Genomic DNA, 16286 nt, shown 5'->3' on the forward strand with positions numbered 1-16286 from the left:
GCATCTGATCCTGAAAGCCTTGTATCGGCCCGAGCCAAGAAACAAGCGTTAATCAGAGATCGTTGGCTGGGAAGCAAAATGGAGAGTTAACCAGAACACAGCTCCTTGAGTCGACAGTCAGCATCAATTAGCAGATCAAATGGAGCATTTCCCTCCTCTGCTGTCAACTTGGATTTTTTTTTCCCCGAGGGCTGATGCCGGAGCCGCTCTCTCCGTGGTGCAGGAGCTCAGCTGAGCTCTGGGCTGGTTACCAGGAGCCAGGCTCCCGGTTCCTGCGTGCGGGCGCGTGCAGATGGGCGCTGGCACAAACCGTCAGCCCTTTCCCGTCCCAGATGGAGGAGTTTGACTGTGCCTGAGCAAAGCAGCCCTTTCCAGGTGAACAGATTGTCTGTGAATATAAGCCCCCTCTTCCATCCCTGCCTGCTAGCAGAGGCAGAAAATGGCACGTTTGCCGCAGTGAAGCGCACAGGTAGTTTGAGCGGTGTCTCCGCTGGCCGTGCTGCCTGGGAGAAGCGCCGCAGCCCCCTCGGAGGTGCGGGTGTGCCGTGGCCCTGCGAGGGGAGGTGGGAGCCTGCCAGGGGGTTTGCTGGCTCGGGCCGAAGCACCGAGCTGGGGCTGGGCTGTGCCGAGCGGGCGCAGGCACCAGAGCCCGGGCAGGATGGTCCTGGCGGGGGCTGCTGCCCCGAACCGTGTGCTCCCATCCCGCGTGGACAGAGAACATCGGGTCAGCTTTGCCTCTTGGTGCACAACGTGCAGCTCTGAATGAAGCCCCTCAAGATACAGCATCCACTTGCCCTCCAGAGACAAAAAATAACGCTGCGGTTTAACGAAGCGGTTGAGTCCAGGCTTGGGCTTTCCTGTATCTGAGCTCCAGACATCGGACGTACCATTACAGGTGGTTTGGTCTGAAGCATCCTTCTTTATCTGCAGAAGCCTGAAGGGTTTTTGCTGTGTTAGTAAGGGGATTAAATCAACTTGTTCCTGTTTAGTACAAACAAAGCTAAGTGATTATCCTATGTAAGCCAGGAGAATCAATCTGCATGTTTATGGGGTCCTATATATCAATAACAGATGGTGCCTTCATGCTCACATGCATAAAAGCACAATAGGAAGGCAAGAAAATTTAATTTCTGGGTGTGTATATTGAAAATACAGAATAACCGCACTGTGGTACAGCTCTGCTCGGCTTTACGGGTGGGTACAGGAGGTAGAGAGGATTCATTAGTTGGCCGAGCTGCTCTGACTTCGGGGTGTGTTTGTGTTCTGGGGGGTTTAACCACGACACTTCAGTCCTGGGGGGGGGGGGGGGGTTGTGCAGAAGATTTCCCAGCACCCGGCAGCAGGTACCAACCTGGGCTGCGGCTGGAGGAGCTGACTGAGGAGAGCACGAGCTGGGTTTAGCGGGGTGTCAGAAGGGTCTGCGGGGCAGCGCGGTGGGTGAGGTGCAGCCGGTGCCAGCAGAGCTGTAGACGCTTTCCCTGGGTGCACGGGGGGGAATTGGGCTCCCCCCCAGGGGACGGTCCGCTCGGGGGGAGCCTGGGCATCATCGCTGACCCCCGGGAGGGAGCCGGGGCCGGGAAGCGCAGCGGGGCGCGTGGGGCCGGGGCAGCGAGCGGCCTGTCGCTGGCTCTGCGGGGCTGCCCCGGCCGAGGAGCGACCTCACGTCTGTCCCGGCGGCGCTCTCGGGGCCTTTCACAGCTCAGTTCTGTGCGCAGCGAGCTGCGGCGGGGCACGGATCCTGCCCCACAGCCCTGCTTCCCCTCCTGGCCACGAACGATCCGGGCAGTAGAGGCTGGAGGTGTGTCGGGGTGTCCAGGGTCAGCAGTTAACAGAAAAGCCCCACGAGCAGATTTCATGTTTGCTGAAAGCAGGCGAAGCTATTTGTCGTGGCAGCCAAATCACTCCATTGGTTTCTTAGCACACGTCGGGCTCTCGCGTTGTCGGGGACTTGGGTTAGAAAAGCCTCATTGAGTCACAGGATGCTTTTTATTCACCTGCTTCAGCACAGCTAAGCAGGACCTGATAGAATTGTCAGGACTCTGTCCGGAGCCCGCCCAGGAGATGCAAAGATCCTGTTTGGCTGCACCCAGCTCACCTCGAAGTGGGTGTCGTGGAAGCCCTGCGGTGGCAAGGCTCGGCGGGGAGGGCCCGCAGCCGGAGCGGGCAGACGCCCCTCCGTGTGCCCAGGGCGCTGTGGAAGCTGGAACATCCCTTGTCTGGGTTGTGGAGCCGGGGGGTCCCTCGGTGTTTGCTGATGGGCTTCCCAGGGTGGGGGGCTGAGGGAGGCCTCGCTCCATCAGCCGCTCGGTGGCTGGTTGCCCTCGCAGCTGCTGGCCGTGGCTGTAGTGCTCCTTGCTAGCAGCGTGGTTAGCAGTTCCGCTCTTCCTTCACGTTTGTTGTTTGGGTTTTTTTTCTGTCAGGGTTGGGGGTTTTCCTTGCTTTCAGCTCCCTGTTGTAGCGTTACTTTTAAAGCTCAGCTTCCCTGAGCGGGTTTGTTCTGTGCACTCACAGATGGCGGGGCTGACGTGTCAGAACGCTCACACCTCGGGGCAGAGGAGCTCGGCTGCCGCCCGGCTGCTTGGGCTGATGGGCTTATTCTTGTCAGAAGATGTTTGCTTATAAAAACCTTATTTTTCAGGAGTGGGGAGGTTTCTCAGCTCTCCGGCCGGTGGGGTGGCCCCTCCCGCAGAGCCATGGGTGCCCCGTCCCTCCCGGGGTCACAGGAGGGCAGCGGGGGGACTCCTGCAGACCCACGTCCCTGGGACACAGAGTCAGGCTCGCTGCAGCCTCTGCGCAGCTCTGGGGTCGGTTTTAACCGCCCAGCTTTTAATCCCGTAGCCCTTTCCTTGCAGGTGTAGGGCTCGTGTTCTCCGTGCTGATCAGTGTCTTACAAATCTCTGGCATCTCCGTCTCATCTCTGAACAATGCCCCCAGGATATTAATGTTTGTACAGCCGCCCTTAATTCCCGTGGCCCATTTCACTTTTGTTATTGAGCCAGTGAAGAGGAGAAGTTTAGATGATAAACAACCTTAATGGACTGTTTGTGCTTTCTTCCTCCAAATCGACTCTTTCGTTAGAAATACAGCTGTCGTCTGTGCTGCCGTGGCGCCAGAGAAGTGGGGCTTCAGCTTCTAGGGCTGGTGAAAGTTTCTGAGGGCAGGTTGTTCATCTTAAACGGGTAGTGGCCTTTAAAATTAATTTTGCAGATGCTGGAAAGTTGGCTACCCAGCATAGGGACCACTCAGCAGCTTTGCATGCGTCCCGGTCCCCCATTGTAGCAGGCTGGGGAGGCTGCAGCGGTGCCTGTGTTGTAATTACCCAACAGTAATTCTTGGTGAACCAGAGGAAAAGGGGGATTGTGCTCAACCCACCCAGTGCTCGTGTACCTGCGATCTGCTTAGTCTGCTGTCGTAAGCCATTGTCAGCCTTCCCTGACCCTGGAGCTGCCCCGGCTTCTCCCTCTGTCCTCTGCTTGGAGCCCCAGAGCAGCAGAGGAGATGGGAGCTGGGGGTGTCACAGCACCCTGGGGACTTCTCAAAGTGGACATTTTGGGAAGCAGCTGGACACCCTGTGAGTGACTGTTTCTTCTCTTCCTCTCCCCAAGCTGATGACCAAGCACCCTGCCAAGCGCCTGGGCTGTGGTCCGGAAGGGGAGCGGGACATCAAGGAGCACGCGTTCTTCCGCTACATCGACTGGGATAAGCTGGAGCGCAAGGAGATCCAGCCCCCCTTCAAGCCAAAGGCTGTAAGTCTGGCCGCGTGAAGCGTGGTTCTGCCCTCCCGCTCTCCCGCACGCGGGTTCTCTCCCGCACGGTCTCTCCCCCCGGCCCGTGGGTGCACTCGCCCAGGCACACGTGCCGGCACGGCTCGTCCTGCCCACGGCCTGGAGGTACCGTGTTTCTGCGTCAGACATCACGTCTCCTCAGGCGTGGCCCGTGTCAGACCCCTGCTGGGACGGGGGGACTGCGGCGCCTTGTCTGGCTCTGACTTGCAGGGGTAGAAACGCCGCGTTTCGCTCACGGATTTACCGGCCTTGCAGCGCTGTCTGTCTGTTATCGCAAGGGTCGCTCGTCCTGTTGGCTTTTTTCCTCCCTTCTTCTCAAGCTGAACAGGTCTCTCTCTCCTTTTTAATCTCGACTTTTATTTCAACATCTAGCTCAGCGCCATAGTCTGTCTGAATTGGCCACGGAGCTGTATTTCACTCAACAGTTTCTCTCCAAGGTGGAGCGGTGGAAAAGCTGGAGCCTGGCTGGTGTGCGGGCAGAGAGGGGAGGAGAGGAGGGGAGAGGAGCTCCGCAGCGAGGGGAACGCGGCTGCTGGCTCTCGTCTCCTTGTTTGAGATGGGCTCCGCTAGCGAGAGGGCTGCTGTGTGTGCTGGGAGCGCGGGGCTGGAGGGGGAGATAAGCTGCCAGCAGCGAAGCTGAGGTGGAGGCATGAGTAATCTGAAAGCTATTTGTCAAAAAAAATGAGACTGCTTGCCTGCTCCGTGGTCCTGCCGCCGTTGCAGTGACACGTGCCGGGGCGGGGCGCAGAGCGGGTTCCATCTCCCGCTGCCTGTGAGGCTCAGACTGAAGCAGCACGAGAGCACGAGCCTGCAAACTGTGGTTTTTTGATGTGGTTTTGCTGCGTCCCTCTGCCCTTCCCAAGAGAGGACGCGCGGGCAGCAGTGGCCGCGCAGCCTGGGGGACAGGGCCACCTCTCCCTGGATTTCTGTGTCTCCTCGCCGCTGTCGGGACCGGCAGGCTCACAGCTCTGGGTCTCTCTGTGGTGGTCCAGGTCCTTAAGGCATGGACTTACTCATAAGTTTCCACCTCCTGCATGCCTGTTGGCTGCTGTGCCCTAGTTGGGTCTGGTGTTTTACAGAAAACTGGAAGTCCAAAGTTAAATCTGGTTTGCATGGCTGATATGTCTGCCCAGTGGTCGAGGTGGGAACATTGCACCCTCTTAACCCATCATCCTGGGTCTCAGCTTGGAGCCTAGAGATGGAGGCTCTAGGTATTCAGCTGAGCCTTCCCCTGCCCTGCTGCCCTTAACAACCTGGGACACGTCAGCTTTTCCTCTGCTTTACAGCAAACCTGTTCTTTTGGAGGGACCCCTTCAGTGCTTGGAAAAACTCTGCTTTCAGGGAAATCGTGGAGGGGGAATCCACTTGGTGTGGGGTGCTCGGCTCCTTCCGCTCTGCTCCCTCTGAATGCCTCTCTGCTCCAGCAGCCTTTTCCCTTCTACAGCTCCTTGCTTGACTGATCAAATACGAATAACCCTGCCATGAGCTGGGCCTGGCAGGAGTCTCCGCAGCCTCGTCTCCCTCCCGGCACACGGTATGGATGGGGCAGCGGCTGCCGAGGGGGAGGTCAGCTCCTCGCCCCAGGTCTGCCAGCGATGCCCTGCGTGCGCTTGGCGCCGCGTATTTTAATTTCAGACATGTTTTTACAAAGTTAACTCCTGTGCGGTGCTGCCTTCGTGCTGTCCTCGGAGCCTTTCGCTGCCGCGGCTGAGAGCTGCTTCTGTGCAGCACGGCCTTGAGCTGCCCTCTGCATCAGCAAAGAGAAACGTCTCCCGTTCTCCTTGTCTGGCTCGGGAACGTGGAGCTCCGGGGTGCTGGTAGGCAGCTGGTGGTGCTCGCAGAGACCCGAATCGCTGCCTGCTTTCCTTTCCCTCGGAAGGAAAGGGATCTTCAGGCCATTAGGCCGTCGGAGAGGCGCTACTGGGAAGTCGTGAACTCTGATACCAAAGTGTGATGGTGCAGAAGCACCTGGGGCTGTTTGTACACGCTGGGATTTGTTGGCTCGGGGTGGGGGGGGGGTCCCGCCCGTGTTCGGAGGATGCCGAGACACGAGCCGGTGAGCTCCAGCCCTGGGGGGACGCTGCCCCGCAGCCAGAGCCTGTCGGGAGGCACCGGGGCTTCGGGGGGGCTTATTCTGTGAGACCCCGCTCCTCTGAAATCCCTGGCTCCTGCTGCTGCCCACCTCTGGGTTCGTTTGCTAATGAAGCTGTTGCCGCGTCCCTCCTCTGCGCCTGCCCTTTCTCCCTGAGCAGATCCCCAGCGACGCTCTTTGCCTTGGGCTGTGGCACAGCCCTACTGTGTGGGGCTTTACGGTTAAAAACAGTTGATTTCTGCTAAAAGTGCTTTCTTACTGTTTTTTGATGTTTTAAAATGTGCAAATTTCTTCCTGCTTTAAACATCTTATTTCTTTAAAAATCCTTTCGATGCCGGACCTTGAGAAGGGGACGCTAAGCTGCCGTCCGTTGCGTCTCACCCAACGGCTGGCGCTGGGGAAAATTCACATTTGATAGGACAGGGAGATTAACAGAAAGGTAGGCACAGCTGTTTTAGGATTTAGGGAGGATTAAGACATCTCAGGTACCTGCTGATAGCTGATATTTCAACAGCAGTGCATCTGTGCTGGAAAATGCTGCTCCTTTCATGCCAGCTGAGAGCGCGGATCAGAGCAGCACGGAAACGACAACCTGGGTTTGGGCGCCGCGTGCTGCTCCCGGCCCTCAGCCCTTCCTGCAGGGCCTTTGTGCTAGCCTGGCTCTTTACCTTGGCTTAAGTCTATTTCTTTCATTTTTCTTTTTAAATGAGCTTCTATAAAGATAAGGTTACAGGGATTTTCTGCAAGCCAAAGCTTCAAAATTTCTCTGCGCCATCCCCGTGGCCGGGACAGGCCCCACGTCACGTCCCAGAAACCTGCATCCTTTTACACCAACGGGAAAACGGAGACTCCAGCCCTCTGCCTGGCTTGGGTGTTACGTTCTGGAGCTGAAAATAATTTCCCAGGAGTTCACGTGTTGCTTCCTGCTTTGTGCTTGATTAACCTTTATCACAGAGACGGTAACGAGACAGATCAGGGTCTGGGTTGTCTTCGGTGTGCAGAAACTCGGCGGTTTTGACATGGGGCTGTGCTTGGCTGCTCCGTGGTTTGGCTTGTGCATAACAATTCCTTTCGTGGGTCTGCATTTACCCCGGGAAGTGTGTTTACACTTGCCTGCTTTCTCTGTCTTTCATTGAGATAATTATTGTTTTTGGTATCTAATTACTCCTTTACTTTACATGAAGCCTAGTGATTTGAAAAGTCTCCTCATTTTGAAAGCGTTGAAATCATATGGCAGCACACAGTACTCACAACAGGACAGTGGTTTTAAAAAAAAAATTTGCTTTTAATCTAATAATTTCTAATTGCATAAATTAATTTTCCCCTAACTGCTTTGAATTAATTAATATTAAAATGCCATTTATAGACCTGGATGTATAAAAGCTCCGGTTCTCATGCATGTGCGTTTTTGTAGCCCTAGTTTCAGCCTTTACAAGGTGAGTTCAGATGTTTGCGTAAGGAATTTCCTAATTAGATGAGATTTACGGATTGAGGAGGCCAACCGCGGGCAGGAGCGTGCCGTGGGGAGGTGGCCGAATGTGTTAAGGTTAAACATCTCCTCTCAGACTTGAGTCAAGATTTGCTCTGGTAGCCTCAGGGTCCTGTAAAGACTTTCTCTGAGATTCCCTTCTGATAATTCAGCCAATATTTTCAGTATACTGGGCAGCAACTTGGCTCTGTTCGTAGGAGAGAGATGAAAACCAGGGTCCTACATCAGAAAACCCTCACAGGGAACACTCCCAGCCTTTGCCTGGAACAAGGGTGAATGTGCTGGAGCATCCTGAGCTGGGCTCTGGCATCCTTAGCCAGATGCTCATGAACGAAAAGCACCTTTGTTCCCTGTTTCCCGACCAGCACAAAGGGGCCCGTGGTGTGGCCCCAGAGTCCTGCTCAAGCCAAATTCCCCCAAGCACAAGGCGTCTCCTCCCAGAAGCGTCCGAGAGCCCTGATCCTCCCTCAGGTGGCAGGGAGCCGGGTGTCTAACCCAGAGCAGCACCAGGAAGGTCAGACTTGCCCAAGAGGCGCCTGTGAGGCCAGTGGGACTGTGGCTGTACCACTGCTTTGCACCAAAAAACTGGGAAATCAAGGGTGTGTTCAGCCCACCACTTCTCCTCAGCGCTGGGAGTGAGGGCTTCATCGCAGCAGGAGAACAGCCATCCTTGGCTTTTTATGATCTTTGATTGCATCTCAGGGATCAATGGAAAATATTTTATTACGCCTTTTTTCTCTATTTGAAATCAAGCTAGAAACTGATAAAATAAAAAGGCTATCTTCTAAGTTGACAGTTTTATTTCTGCAGCTCGAAAAAAAAGTCATTCTGTGCTGGCTATAAATATTAGACAGGACACATTGGGGATTTATGTAAGATAAATTCCCACCCTCCCCCTTTCTCCATTCAGGGTGGAGTGATGCCTGTACATTAATACAGTACTAAAATGAGGCAGATTTTTCACAACGTGGCTTTAGATAAATGTAAAAATGTATACAGCATGTCCCCCGTCCTTTAACGAGGAACCGAATTTCGGGAGCTTCAAAGACGATGCTGCTGCAGATCGCCCCCGTTTGCCCTCCGGAGCAGCCTGGAGCCTTCTCGCCCTCTCCTGTCACACGCACGGGCCAGACCTTGTGTCTGGAACTCCAGCAGCGCTGGGCCTCGGCCCCGGGAATGAAACCTGCCCCGTGCCCGGGAGCCGGCGGGGGCAGCTCGGGCCGGGCAGCACGGACGCGTGTCGCAGCCTTGGGACTGGGCTTGGGTGGGGCCCCTGTGAACCCAAACACGATTTCCAGCCTGACAGGATATATTTTATCCATGTGGAAGTTCCCACGGAGGAGGCTGTGTGGATCGGTGTCCTGACCAGGACAAGTTCTTATGCACCTGAGCAGAAAGTCTGCAAACTTCACAAATCTGGGCATGAAATGCTGTGGGTTTTTCATACTATGCCTAGTATGAAATACTGTGGCAACTTTTAACATTTTCCATCCACATATTTTGCCTTATTGCATCATGATGAGAATTATTCCTTGCCAATATACATATTAAATATATACTTATGTTTTCTATCTCAGTAATGAAGCATTTCACAAGGATTACTTTTAAATCTTCAGGGTGACTCTTATTTGATTTTTTTTTTTCTTTTTTTTTTTTTTTTTAAGAGACAGCACATTTCTTTATGGCAGAAAGGAGGCTGGTGCTGTCAGACATTTCAGATGAAGCGCCTTGCATGTCTCCACCAAGATCTCTTGAAGCTAATAGGCAGTGACAGCTCCATGTTCAAAGCACTGTAAGGCTTTCACTGCATATTGGGAGTTGATAAACTCTGCAGGTGAGCGGCTCCTTAGGAGGTAAACCCTGCTGTGTTCGTGTTACTGCACTGATAACCTTAAGCACTCCAGTCTCTCCCGGTCACCTTGCTCATAGTTTGTTTTATCTTGGTGCCGAAGGGGAAGACTAGTGACAACGTGGCCCCGGAAGGCCCGTCTCTTTGTTTCATGGCTTTAGCTCCCAGGCTTCGTGGAACTGGCAACTTCAATTTTGGGAATTTATTTTCTGTTTTGACGTTCCCAGGATGGCTTTCAGGAAGGCGTTTGACTGTTGCTGACTTGTCAAACATCTAAACCACGCTTGTGCAAGACTGAAGCTGCACTCGACTGCGTGGTCTGGAGCAGCGACCGGCTCTTCCCGAACAAACTGGAGCTGTGACGGGTCCTGGTCAGATTCCTTACGGTGGGGCTTGTTGCACGCCCTCGCTGTTGGTTTCTGGATGCCCCTGAGCGTCGCTGCTGTCCCACTGCGCTGGGGAGGGGGATCTGCCGGCCTCCGAGCCCTCCAGCCATACAGTGCCCACTCTAAGCACCCCCCAGGGGAGGGTCTGGGGGCTCGGCTGCCCCAGCCTGGCCCTGAGCAGGCCTGGGGGGCTGCTCCCCACCGCCCCGGGCCAAGGGGACAGTGGGCTGGGGTCAGCCGGGCAGCGCCGGAGCAGCCGCGAGGGGAAGGTCGCCAGAACTTCTTCCTGCACCCCGGCCCAGGAGATGGGCACCCCCCGTTAGTTGGCACGTGCCTGCTGCTCTCGGGAATAAGGTGCTCAGAGAGAAGAAAAAATGTGGAGAATGGCCTCGGGATGGGGCCCGTGCAGCGGTCAGGGATTGGCAAGGTACGAGACGTCGGGCTTTTACAGAGGGACCCCGAGCTGTGTGCTGCCAGGCTGCCCCCTGGGCTCCCCGTCGTCTCCTTACGGGGCTTCTGTTGTTAACTTGACCTTGGCTCTGTGTTTTCTGGTGCCTCACCCTTTCTTTGCAGAGGTCGTTCTCCATTTGGGTCCCCGTGTTTGAAATGAGGGACTTCCACAAAGTTGTTCCGGCATCGTGCTGAGGCCACGGCCCAGGGCAGCTGGGGCAGGTTCTCCCCCACCACACGATGCTCTTCATGGGCTGCACCAAAAGGCTTCTCAGGCTCATTTTGGGGAGCCCTCCTCCGCTTCAGTGCCCTCCTGGGGAACTGCTTTGCACTCTGTTTGCATGTTTGGTTTGAGGGGATTTTGTTTGTCTTTGGATTATTTTTTTTTTTGCCTAACTCCTCCCCTGGGCAGCACCAACTCATTTTTGCATCAAAATACTTAAAAAAGAGCAACCATATTGTAACCTTCAGCAGCAAGGGCAGCATCTGCTCTCGCCTGGGCTCAGCTGTGGGCTCGGCCCTGGGGCCAGAGGCAGAAGCTGCGTTCAGTGGGGCTGATGCTGCGGCGTGTGTGGCCACAGCAGCCGAGAAAAGATGCAGGGGGGGAAACTGCCTCCAAGTAAGTTTGAGTGCTGAGTTAGAAACCTAGTGCTGAGCTCCTGGTGACAGACAGGAGATGTGCTTGGGAGCAGCAGCTTGACAAATCCAGACTAGAAATGTGCTGTGGGTTGAGACATGGCCTTACGAAATATGAGAGGTACAGCGGGGTGGAAGGACGGGCTCAGAGGCGTCAGCACAGCAGTAACTAGAGTTAAATCAACTCAAATGTTACCCGTTGAACTTTTGTTAGAGACTTGGGGATAATAAGTGTCTCACTTGGCGCTATAAGAACATGTAAGAGCTGCCAAAGGAACATGCCATTGGAGCCTGATGGATGTTCACGTTGTCCTCCCTGAAACCTCCTCTCTGGCAGAGGAAGGAGCTGGGAAATGTTGAAGTTTACATGGATTTGTCTTCAATATTTTATTATATTTAGTCTGATGTTTATTACAAATGTAAATCTGTTTCCTTAGCAAATGAACGTTAAATGCCAGGAGAAATTGTCCCAGCACTTGAAGCGTATGGATGCGGAATTGGAAGGGGAGGACTGAGGGACCGAGAGGTGCTGGCTTCTGCATCTCTTCACAGAAAAGAGGCCGAGGAGACCGAGAGCAGGGAGGGTTCGCCAGCCCTCGAGCAGAGCCAGCCGTGGGGGTGTGACACGTGTGTGATAGGCAGTAGCTGAGCCCAGTTCGTAGCTGCTGCAGTGACCCGGCATCCGCCCGTTCCTCGCTAGTGCTGTCATTACATTGAATCATCACTTGCAGCGCGGGAAGTTACAGGACTCTTGTTTTGATTGCTCAGAAAATTAAATACGGCGTTTGGCACGTCCCCCTGCTCCCAGCCCCGCTGTGGCTGCAGAGCCCGCAGCCCTGCCAGGCCGCTGCTCCACGGCAGCCCCGAGCCGTGGGTGCTCTCGGGTGCTTTCCAAGCCCCGTGTTTTCCTGCCGGGCCACCCGGGGCGGTGGTCGCCCAGACTCCGGGGCGTTCGGTTTCCTCTCTGGTCTGGCTTTGCCGGCTGCAGAGAGCTCGCCGGTGCTCTTGGACTCCTGCCCTGCCTGAGGCAGGCCTTGGCTTTAGCTGCCCTCGGGGGCAAGAGCAGAAAACGCCGCTGTGGGCAGGGTTTTGGGGACAGCCGGGCAGGGTTTTGGGGACAGCCAGCCTTGCCCAGTTGCCGTGGAGAACTCCAGGAGTGCCGGAGAGCATCGGCCGCCACCGGCACGGACCATCTGGGTCCGACGCGCGCGTCGGGAAGGGACGGAGCAGCCCTGGGCATTCCAGGGCGCGAGTGCCCGCGGTTAAGCGTTGGGCCAGCAGCTCTGAGCTCCCTGCTTGAGCAGGGGCAAGGAGGAGCCTCTGAGCCCCCCGGGAAGGGAGGGATGAGGAGCGGGGGAAGCTGCAGGGTCTGTCAGAAGCGCGGCGCAGCCTGAGCAGGTCCAGAGCAGCGCGGAGGCAGGGGACGGCAGCAAGTAATTGCGCTCCCATCTCATTCCTCTCCTGCAATTACTTGCCATGGCGCAGCCAGAGGGTTTTGCTGGTCTCCGGCTGTGCCATGAGGTACCACGGCCTTGCGACTAACAAAGCTCATGCCTGTTTTGCACCTTTTTTTTTTTCTTTTCTGCCATTGCTGCTCCGAGCTAAGCGGCGGCGCGCGGCGAGGCTGGGCGGGTGGCTGCAGCCGCGTCCCCCACGCTTCTTTCTCCACCCACCATACGTTCTTTTCTTCCCCTCTCATAGTGTGGACGCAATGCTGAAAACTTCGACCGGTTTTTCACTCGCCATCCACCCGTCTTAACACCTCCTGACCAGGAAGTCATCAGGAACATTGACCAGTCAGAATTCGAAGGATTTTCCTTTGTTAACTCTGAGTTTTTTAAACCTGAAGCCAAGAGCTAAGTAGCTGTGTAGATCTCATTCCTGCATCTCTATCATCCAGTCCCAACTGCTGTTGTGGTGACATTCTCCATTGCAAAACTTGCATTCATGGTTTTTCTTTAGTACCACTACTAGAGTGACCATATTTCAAAGCCAGAAATGTCTTCACATGATCTGGGGCGTGCCTGAAGGGTGGGTGATGTGCGGTGGGCACTGCAGCGTGCTTTTGGGACACTGGATTTGTAGAAAATGAAAACGGTTCATTGGCTAACGGAGAGGTGCAGGCTGTGGCAATGAGGAGAAATCTCTCCAGCATGTGCTTTCTGCTCATCCCTGTTTCTAGTCTTTTAATATAATAATGAAAATTTAATATTTAGCCTTCTTAGCCTCAGTGACAAGTAAGTGTTTTTAACGAAACCTTTCCCTGGTGTGAACACACACCCGCAGTGCGGGCGCTGCCGGCCGAGCCTCTCGGCTCCTCCCAAAGCCCGAAGCCCAGCGGTTGCTCCGAAGAGCTGAAATGCCAATTCTGGCGTTTTTGGTAGCTCCGTCCTGCTGCCCGAAGGCCACCGCAGCCCCCCTGGCCGCCGTAGGCTCGTACGGGCACGGCTTTGGGCCCTTCCCTGCGCCGGGGCTCCAGCAGCAGCCGTAAGGTGTTGGGGCGGCTGGGTCTGCTGTTCGCAAAGATTTCTCCTGATTGAGCAGTTTCTAAGCACCGTTTTTTAAATGAGAAGAAGCCTATCCAGTTGTAAACAGGAAATTTGAAAGAGCTGTTGCAGATGCTTTCGAACCCATGGTCACCCTAGTAAATACCACACGACATCGGTTCTCATAGCAAAACTTTTTTCTTTCTTTCAAATGCCAAAGCGATTGAATGAGTTATTACCTGCGCTTTAAATGTGTCAAAAAATGGTATTAACACAAACGGGATGCTATTTAACGTTGAACAGTATTGTGAATTCTGATCTGAAGCTTGTAAAGAAATTTGTTTCGAGGAATAGTCCTACTTTTAAAAAAATGCCGCTAGATATTTAAATGGCCTAAAGTTTGTTTCTGGCATCAAAGAAGAAGTTTCAGGAAGGATGAATTTCTCTTGAAACAGTAACAATCATGCAGCTTCCTTTTATACTATTCTGCAGATGTTCGTGGGCTGTCACTGTATCAATCTGCTTTAAGTTGTAATGTGCCATTATTTTTTTTTTTTTCCCCGATACTGATTATAAAATAAAAAGTGAGAAATAATGTCAAAGAAACCTGCATGTGTTTGGCAATAATGAGTTTCTACAGTTGTGGGCGCAGAGATGCCGCTCGGGGATGCCGGCTCGGGGGCCTGGCGGGTCCCCAGAGACACCAGCGCAGGCAGCGACCCACGGCCCAACGCAGCCTCCTGCACCCCGGCGGAGCCACGGCCCCTTCGTCCTCTGCAGCGTTTGTCCCCAACCGAGGTGCCACGTCCTGGGAGCATCTTCCAAGCAGAGAGTAAACGCCTGCGTGTCCTCCGCGCCAGCTGGGCTGCGCAGCCAGCGACGCCGCTCGCTCGGACGCCGACGGGGAGAGGAGTTTCTCTCCGACGTCCCTCGGAGGAAGGACGGTTCGAGGCGTGAGGACGGCGCTGCCGAGGCGAGCGGAGCTCTGCCGCTTGGGGATCTCTGAGTGCCTTGAACAGAGACGACTGCGGTATGCGCTTCGGCTTTCTGGGGACTGCAGAGGCTCTCGGCGAGGCAGCGCCGTGTGTCGGTGACTCACCGCCCTGCCTGTGCGCTCTCGGAGGAGCAGCTGTTAAAAGCAATTGGCAGTTTCAGCTAAAGAGGGATTACAGGTTCCTGTTAACCTCCCTTCCGAGTGCATGCAGAATTTCCCTTCTGCCTTTGGAAATCCTCTTCTGCTGGATTGCTGCGGTTCTGAACCCGGCGGGAAGGCACCGAACGGCAGCGCTGGCAGGAGCTGCTCCCCGGCATCCTCGTGCAGCCCCGGCGCGGGGAGGGGGCTCAGAGGTGGCGGCGGTTCTGGGGGGGGATTCCTGTCCCCTCCTGCACTCCTCATCACCTCCCAGAGTCCATTAGCCCTTTGCTGAAAGCATTTTCAGCCTTGAATTTTCCCCGCCTCCCCCTCTCTCTGTTTACCAGATCCATGTAGCCGTTCCCTACCTGCTCCCAGGCTATTCATCATCTTTGACAGAGGCCAAATTGCCACCAATTTCAGAAAAAATTCAAGGTAAGAAATCAGCAAACCCCGCTTTGCTGCGCTCACAGCCGGGCCCTCCTGGTGCTGCGCTTCTGCAGAGCCCCTGGAGGGCTTGGGGGGGAGCTGCCCCCCATGCAGGGGGGGGTGGGCTGCCCTGAGCCCCCTCCCCGGCCCATCGCAGCCTGTGCCAGAGCCTTCTGCTGCCAAAAAGCAGCGAGGATTTTTGGGCACCCGAGGGCTGCCGGGCTGGGCGCTCGCCCTCTCTAGTGCCAGCAGCAGAGGCCACTCTGAAGGGCTGGCGACCGCGGTGGCACTTTGCACCAGCAGCAGATGGGGACGTTTCATTCCCCTTCGCAGCATCCCACCGCGTTCCTGCAGGGGAGAAGCTCCGGGCTCGGTAGGCCGGTGTTTTCCTGGCACACCTTGGCTCGGGTGGATGTGGCCTTCAGGAACCCTTGGGTCGGCTCAGCATCCCCCCAGGAGCGGGGCAGGAGCCTGGTGCCACCGTCAGCTCCGTCCTCCTGCACGTGCTGGGGCTGCAAGAGAGAGAGACCCCCCCTGCAGCTGCTTCGAGACGGGCAGCGCCTCTGCTCCACGCCGGCCCCTCGTCCCGGGAGGACGCTGCCTTCCACCCAGCTGGGCTGACACTTGCGTTTCAACCGCTTCGCCCTGTGCCTGGCAGAACTTGCGCCTGAACTCGGCTCCTTCACCGCGTCTGCCCTTCCCCGCTCCTGCTCTGTGCCCCCAAACCTGCCTCTTCCTCTGTCTGGGGGGGGGAAGAGTAGCCCTGCGGGGCCTGTGCCAGCTCTCGGGGGTCACTTGACCAAAAGTGAAGGCAGAGCCCCGGCTCCTGCTCGGGGTCAGGCCGGGGCCCGCGGGCGCTGGTGCCCTGAGCATCGGAGCCTCGCCCGCCCGCGCCCCGGCTCCTCTCTGGCTTTTCTCTCTTTGTTCCTTGAGCTCCAGCCCCATTTTTCTTCCCACCTCGTCTCCTCGCAGCCGCCCTTGGCTCTCTTCGCTCTCTGCTCTTCCCCCCGCGAGGCTGAAGCCACCCCCACAGGGTGACTCCTGTGACAAGGTCGGTCTCGGAGCGGCCGTGGAGGCCCTGGGCCACCGCTGGCCTCGGGACTCGTCTCCAGAGGCTCGATCCGGCTGCAGTTTTGGTGTGACGCTCCTGGCCTGGGCAGAGGGTGACAGGGAGGATCTGACCTGACTCTCGGCCGTATTCCGGCCGTGCTCCTGACACCGGCTCTGCCCCAGCATCCCCGGACGGTGCCGGTGAGGGGTCGAGGTCTCACCCGCCGGGTGCTTCGTCGGTGCAGAGCCGGGGGCAGGACGGCCGGGCGGGCACAGACCCGTCCCGCGTGGTCCCTCCTGTGGCACACGCGTGTCTGCTGGCGGAGCAGCTGGGGGGCGAGCATGGCAGGGCCCCCCCGCAGTTACCGCTCGGGGCTCTGTGCCATGAGCTGGCCAAATCGGCCAGAGCTGGGAATCTCCCATCGTAGCAGAGCAGAGGCAAGCTCCTGGTGCTGCGGGGGCCTCGGTTCAAAGGCAGAATCTGGGGGGGAAAAAAAAAAAA

At 56.1% G+C, this 16286-nt stretch overlaps 1 protein-coding gene across 2 annotated transcripts in view; it reads left to right on the top strand.

The window, feature by feature from the left end:
- The window catches only part of PRKCB (protein kinase C beta), a 133123-nt gene that overhangs the window by 113337 nt on the left and 3500 nt on the right, over window positions 1-16286 (top strand). The window contains exons 16-17 of one of the 2 annotated variants that reach the window (XM_074918889.1): window positions 3606-3746; window positions 12389-13979. In XM_074918889.1, coding sequence (XP_074774990.1) covers window positions 3606-3746; window positions 12389-12547 — 300 coding nt within the window. In that variant the 3' untranslated portion in view covers window positions 12548-13979. Of the gene's footprint in view, window positions 1-3605; window positions 3747-12388; window positions 13980-16286 lie in introns of those variants that run through there. The other variant, XM_074918890.1, reaches the window with a different exon arrangement.

Source organism: Athene noctua, chromosome 15, assembly GCF_965140245.1.
Source record: "Athene noctua chromosome 15, bAthNoc1.hap1.1, whole genome shotgun sequence".
NCBI lineage: Eukaryota > Metazoa > Chordata > Aves > Strigiformes > Strigidae > Athene > Athene noctua.